Genomic DNA, 7,272 nt, shown 5'->3' on the forward strand with positions numbered 1-7,272 from the left:
CAGCTCATCTAAATATTCATTAGCATACCATAAAAGGAAGTAAACCTGTTATTTTATTCTAGGGCTTATAACCAGGCTTGTATTAGGGCTCATAGAAAGGAAAATATGCCATTTTCAGCCCAACCAATGTTACACACCCTATTCAGAGACCTTAAGGACCAACACCAAATACCCTATAGAATAATTTTATGACCCCTTTAATATAAGAAAATAGAAAAGCCCAGAAATTCTATAATAATGAAAATAGTTTCAGGTTTCCAGAATATCTGCAAAGATGTTGTGGTGGCCAATTCTCAGGGGCACTGCTTTCAGAAATTGAGACACTGACTTTGACTGGTTTTGACAGGTCAAATGATCAAAATGCCAGAGGCTGCTCCAAGTCGTATATATCCTGTGTATCCTTTTATCATTTCATAGACAATGGTCCTTTCTCTGCTTTCCAAACTCTTCATGGTGAAAGTCTCATTTGAAATAAGAAATCAGATTGCTTTACATTTTAAATATTTGGTGTCTTTTGCATGCCAGAACTCAGGAAATGAAGGCTGGAGATGGTCACCAATGACCTTCCTGTTTGAAACAGGAAGTTTATTGGTCACAAATTACCTCTTGTCCAAAAAATAGAAAGCTCATTGATTTTCTATTTAAATACCTTTTAGTTTCTTTATAAATAATAATTTAGAGCAAGTATAAAAAATTGTTTTAATGTTAATAAAATAGCATTTCATAAACTGTCAAGGTCTGGGTTCTTCTGGGAGATCCACTTTTCCCCCAAAAAGTGCTTTTTCCTTCATTTTCCCAATTAAAATTAAACTGAATATCTACTAAATAAAGAAACCAGCAAAGTTAATTTTAGATTGTAAGGTATTAGTACTTTCACCATACTGTACATGTAAAACTGCTGAGATGGAGAGAGAAACAGCATAAATTTAATATGTGGTCTCTAACATTAATTCATATTGTAAAACAACACAATTAAAGATGATAGACATTCTGTACGGTGGGACATAACCTGCAAAAAATGTATCTAAAATTGAAATATAGAATCTCTGAATGACTGGATTAAAATAGAATATATAAAAAGTCTATAGTATAAGCTAAACCTTTTTTCAAAAAAAAAAAAAACATATTTTCTATCCCTCTTATGTCCTTACTTTTACTTTGGCAGCCACTGAGGAGTTGTAAAAAAAACAAAAAAAAACAAAACAGTAATGCCTCCTTTTCTTGTCAGAAAGTTTGGTAATGCAGCACCTTCACAACTCCTCAGTGTGAAGCAACCAATATAAAGACAAGGAGGATTTGTATGCCTCCTGCAGCAAAGTAGCTCTGCATAACTTTTACTCTTCTTATTACCCACCATCTTTTTCCTCCTACTCCTCCTCCTCCTCTTCACCTCCCTCCCACTGCTTTAACCGCTCTTTGTTCTTTTTCAGTCATGGTTGTAATTCTCTCTGCAATTTCTCTATTTAATGCTGCTACTTGTTTCTTTTTTTAGCCAAATTCTTTTTTCTTCCCTCTCAGTCCTATAACCTCAACCTCAGCAGATTTAACAAAAATGTATCCATATGAAACAGTTTTTCAGCTAAATTGTGCTCAAATACTAGCATGGTGCTGAAAATACAGAAGTAGTTTGCTTGGTTAATTTTAAGGCTTTACAGTATATTTGCATGTTTGTATGTGAAAGGCTGAACATATTCTGTTTGCTTAAGGGCTCTTTTGATTTAAAACATGGTAATGAGTCTGGTGAGCTCTAGTTCACATGCAAATTCACTCTGACAGGCTTTTATTTTGCACTCTCATGATAATCTGAAAGGTTAAGAGACGACCGACCCTCATAAAAATATACTCACACACCGTCTGTTCATCAACGTAAGACGCTTTCTCCTATTCCCATATTTGCTCATAACCTGCACAGTGTTTGGGTTCAAAATATGTTGAAAATTTGCATTATTTTAACTGCAGATCATCCTGATGTTGTATAAAATCCTCAACCTCCTAACAGGAGATATTTCTCTGTGTCTAAGTAACACCAAGTTACTGCTTTTTAAAACAAATTATTTTACAAGTTTGGATGGGGTATTACTGTATGTGTATGAATAAAGGTCATGGTCATGAATAAAAAAGGTGTAAATCCTAAACTGAATAGTAGTTTATTACAACTAAAAGAATAGCAGAATGATACTTTCAAACACGAATCTTTCTAAAACTTTAAACTTCATTATATTTTTGCGTCTGTCTCCCTTTATGAGACCATAATACAAACTTTTTAAGCAAAAGAAAAACTTCATTATCCCATTTTTTGTATCTCATTAGCTCGCTTCAACTGAAAAGTGTGCAAAGTCTTACCCGTCATTGCTCACTCTTTGTGCTCAGTCCACCTGCTTCACACTGTCTCTCGTTCCTCTGTTCTCTCACTCACTTGCCTCTTCCTTCTCTGCGTCTCAGGCGATGTTTGACTTTCGCGGGAATGGCCAGGCAGAGTTAAACCTGAAGAGGGGAGAAGTGATCTTCCTGCTGCGACGGGTGAATGCCGACTGGCTGGAGGTAAGAAAGGAGAGGGAGACGAGCAGAACGGGAAAGGGAGGTAGAAAGGAAAGTGTGGAGGCTTTGGAAGAGGAGAGTAAGGACGAGGGTGGGGGAGTGAGGATGGAGGTTTGAAGCAAAAAAGGTGGAGGAGAACAGGAGATGGATGTACTGTAAAGTCCTGAGGAACCAAGGAGAAAAGAAGGGACACATGCTTGTGATGTGCAGTTCCCTGGCAAAAAAAGTGTCTTATAAAAGAGAACTTGTATCCCAGAAAATTCCTGTATAAGCAGACGTTTAATAATGATATTTAAAAAAAGAAATTCTGTATAGAGGTAAATAGTTGTGAAGTGGAATTTACAATTTTCACAATTTTTAATCCGTCACTCCAAAATAAATTAAATGCAACTAGAATCCTTTTGAGCCTCCATCTCTGTGGGAGCTCAAGGCTTTTTAGAGAAAAGTAATGAATAAATACCAAGGACCAAAACAGACAGGAATTTGATAAAGTAGTTGTAAACATTAAATCTAGATTCGGCCATAGGATTATTTCCTTAACTTCCTAAACTTGCAATTTTCCCACAGCTTTCCTTAGCTTGAATAGAGAGAGCTAAATGCTTGGTAATTCTGGAAGCACATTTTTATAGATTGTATTTTCAAAAATATATTAAGACATTTATCATTTCCCTTCTATATAACAAATATGTAAATACTTTTTCTTTATTCCAGCAATGTATGTTTGTGGTAATAATTTTGCAAAGAAGAATAGAAAATATGGCTCTTACTACTTCATCATTATTTAACTCAAAACCTCTTTAAATCTGTTTTATGCTGAAGTATTTTAATTTATCTGCTGAGTAAATTTTAGCAGAAAACTTTGTTATTAAGCAGTGCTCTATAAGGAAAGTGTCTCCCTTAGTTGGAATTACCTTTACGTTTAGAATAAACCCTATTTCTGGTATTAATTAACCAAACTTTGGAATATTGTCACACAAAATATCAGGCATCTGGATTTCTGTTTATTCAAATCCATTGGTCAAGTATTCTATGGCAGATCACAATGATCTCTGTTGTTCCCAACAGCCTTTAATGAATGATGAAATTCATCAAAACATTTTGCCACTCAGAGGAACTACTTCTTATGTAGATGTGAACTGTAGTCTAAAGAAGTACATGAATAACCCTTCAAAAAATCCCAGCAATGTTCAGAGGCTGAAACGAGTAACGCACAGACCCTGGTCACCAGGTCACCCAAAGGCTACAGGGTCAGATAATCTAGACATTGTGGAAATGTTGGTAACCTCTGCTTTTGTCGTGAGGTTATGAAAAAAATCCTGGTTTTAAAATTGCATTGATATACTTTAAGCAACATCTGCCAGAACAACAGGTGAATAAAAAATACAATTCAAAGGAATATTCCTCTGAGAATCCAGAAAGGGACTCATTTGTTCACACATTGTTATGATTATTATTATTGTATATTGGTATAGTATAGGTTGCTATACAGTGGGTAGCACATCTCCCTTGCAGTAAGAAGGTTGCGGGTTCGATTCCCGGCCCGGGGTCTTTCTGCATGGAGTTTGCATGTTCTCCCTGAGCATGCATGGGTTCTCTCCAGGTACTCCGATTTCCTCACACAATCTAAAAACAAAACAGTCTAAAAATTAACTGTTAGGTTAATTGGCTTCTCTAGATTCTCTTTAGGTGGGAGCGCGTGTGCGTAAAGGATTGTTTGTCCTGTTTATCTCTATGTTGCCCTGCGATGGACTGAAGACCTGTCCAGGGTGTACCCCGCCTCTCGCCTGCACCAGCAGGCGCCCGGGGAGCAGTGTGGGCTTAAGGGTTTTGCTCAGAGACCTAGAGTGGAGGCTGTGGGGATCCAACTGGATACTTGCAACCTTCTCAGAGCACAAGCACACTGATCTAACCACTAGGCCAACACTCCCACCCCACAATTGGAAAAAAAGTTTGATTGGGTGCTTCAAATTTAAGGATTAAGTGGATCGCAACACAAGAATTAACATTTATACATCCCATGTTGTGCATAAAACATTGCCCTGCAGAGTTTGTGTCCACAGACTGGCTTTATAAGTGTCACCAGAGTCTTTTCTCCTCAGATCAGGTAGACGCTGTTTTTGAGTGCAGAGGAGGCTTAAAAAGGTTTAGCTAAAAGTCATGTGTTGGATTCATCTGTGTGTTCTGGGTCACACATTATTCTTACTATGCAGCACTCTCTGAACAGCCACTTTCTTTGGACATTGCCTTTTGTAGGTTACTGTAGCTCCTGTGCAGAGTGAGTTGATGAGAGTCAAGTCAGAAATTTTCCCCATGATCAGGAATTCATTTTTTATAGTGCCCACTTTTTAGTAATGTTGCTAAAATAATTAAGCTTGTTTAATGATTTCATATTTGTTCAGATGCATCTGTATGCACTGGGTACACAAAAAAACTGTTTCCCAGTAGCAAAGAGAAAATCCTGGAAACCAAGCAAGTGCAATCAGAAGACAGAAAATAGATTATAAGACTGCCCTAAAAAAATCACACATTTTAATTAGCTGTTCAAATCTGGAGAACAGACTTTGGCAAGCAAAATAATTGGAGTACATTTTGGTTGATCTAAGTGTTCCTAAAAAAAAAAACTCAGGGAGTATGCTGCATGTTCAAAATGTGCAAACTTAAAAAATCTGAGGTGACAGAAGCAGAGACAAAGTGAATAGGAGAAATGAAGAAAGGATAAAAGCTAATATCTGAGAGTGAGAGTGAACATGGATGAGAAAACCTAAACTAGAGTCTGTGAAGAAATCTTAAAAAAAGATCATAAAAATCCTATTATGCTTCTCCAAAGACAATCTAACACAGTTTTAAAGTGTTAAACTATTTACTTTATACTGGCTTATAAGGAGACAAATGTGTTGTAATCTTTACATGTGGTTTTTATTAGTATTTATTTGTTTTAAAGGTCTGTCATGTTGGGCAGTTTATATAAATGTATTGTATAGTCCTTATATAGCTTCTATTTCTGATGGTAGAATAAAGTGCACCGTTTCAATTATAAAGGAAAAAAAGCAGTAAAAAAGGTTATTGGACAATTTGTAAAGTTTTTGTACCCATCTTTAAATACTGTGATTCTTTAAACTAATTTAACAATAATAATATGCTGTTTTGATCCTGGCACACAGAATGCAGTTAGTAATATGAATGTTGGATGTACGTTTAATTATGCTTTTCTGTATTACTAGTATTGTTGATTTTAATCCTAATATAGTAAACATTTGCACCTTTGCATGTTGTTTTCTTTTTCCTGACTAACATGATTAGATATCATGGGTGTGGTAAAAAATGCTTTATGACTGTGCTGAGTCCCTCTAACATCAGCAGCACATTATGAGCCGTCTAATTATTTCACACAACGTCTCTCTGGGTGCTCCTCTGTTGGGTTTTTTGCAATTTCTCTCTTTGAATCAGCTCCTCATCACTCTTTCCTATGAGACCTCTCATCACATCAACATTTCTTTGTTCTCTGTTCTTCTTTTTCTTATTTTCTTCAGGGTACAGTGAACAATCAAACAGGTATTTTCCCAGAATCCTTTGTGAAGATTATTAAACCACTCCCGGAAAGTGACTCAGAAAGTGAAGGTGGGGCCCACACTTACAGCTGCCTCCGCTGTTTCCTGCTCACCCCGTCTGGAGTTGAAACCAGGTCTGTAAATCCAATCAAACAGCATATTTGTGGATTTATTTTTTGTTTTGTGTTTGATACTACCTACTTCTGAATAAAGACTATCACAAAATCTGTACAAAGACATACAACCTATTTTCTCACTGCCTGACATTAAATTATTTTACAGTTCTACTAAGCATTACTAAACTTTCTATTTGCGAAAAGGAGCAGATTAAATTCATATTTTCTTAGGGTGGCTGAAACTCACTATTACTGTAGCAGAGATAATGCATTATTACTTGCATATTATCTTAAACCCCTACCAAAAAACCACAATGAGCAGGAGAAGGGAGCAAGCAGGGCCCAAATTAGTTTTCAAGTGGAAGGAAGATACTGCTAAATCTACTGAGTTCATCAAGGACAAAAGGTGCTCAGAATCTGAGGTAACTCTCAACTGGACATGGAGGAAAACTACCACTGGGGTTCTGCTTTAAGCACCTCTGTTATACATATTTATGCTGTTATTTCAACTCCAACATCACAGAGAGTGGCTGGAGCAGATTGTTCATTGTTATAATATCAGCATATTTGTTTTTTAGATCATGTCAGAGAACATTCACTTAGATGCACACCCAGCAAGCTGTGGATATGACCAGTTATGCTGCTATGAAATAGACAGCATAACTGGTATTGTTTCGAGACTAGCTTTACAACTACTACAAAAATATGCTCTCTGCATTTGGGTTAGAACAAGGCCGGTTTGTATTTATACTTACTTTTGAAGCAGAGAGAGACCACCTAAAAAGTGTGTCTTGGTCGAATTACTTTGTCAGGACAATATTTACACCTAAACAAAACTTCCAGACCAGGGGGGTAAAAAGCTCTAGTCCATTTAAAGCAGACCAAATATTGCAGCTTCATAAGCCATTGCTAGATAAACCAAGCAAATAGGCCAGAGTTACACAGCTACATTCTCGCTTACAAAAACAGGGCAAAAGTTAATTTGTCTTACAGCAAGCATATCTATCTATCTATCTATCTATCTATCTATCTATCTATCTATCTATCTATCTATCTATCTATCTATCTAT

General features: G+C 36.5%; 1 protein-coding gene across 1 annotated transcript in view; it reads left to right on the plus strand.

Annotated features, from left to right (window-relative positions):
• ncf4 (neutrophil cytosolic factor 4) overlaps nucleotides 1–7,272 on the plus strand; it is a 42,413-nt gene that overhangs the window by 27,366 nt on the left and 7,775 nt on the right. Inside the window, exons 7-8 of the mRNA XM_015383220.1 lie at nucleotides 2,443–2,541; nucleotides 6,069–6,220. Of these exons, the coding sequence (XP_015238706.1) occupies nucleotides 2,443–2,541; nucleotides 6,069–6,220 (251 nt within the window). The remainder of the gene's footprint in view (nucleotides 1–2,442; nucleotides 2,542–6,068; nucleotides 6,221–7,272) is intronic.

This window comes from Cyprinodon variegatus, unplaced genomic scaffold, assembly GCF_000732505.1.
Source record: "Cyprinodon variegatus isolate N-32 unplaced genomic scaffold, C_variegatus-1.0 Scaffold278, whole genome shotgun sequence".
Classification (NCBI taxonomy): domain Eukaryota; kingdom Metazoa; phylum Chordata; class Actinopteri; order Cyprinodontiformes; family Cyprinodontidae; genus Cyprinodon; species Cyprinodon variegatus.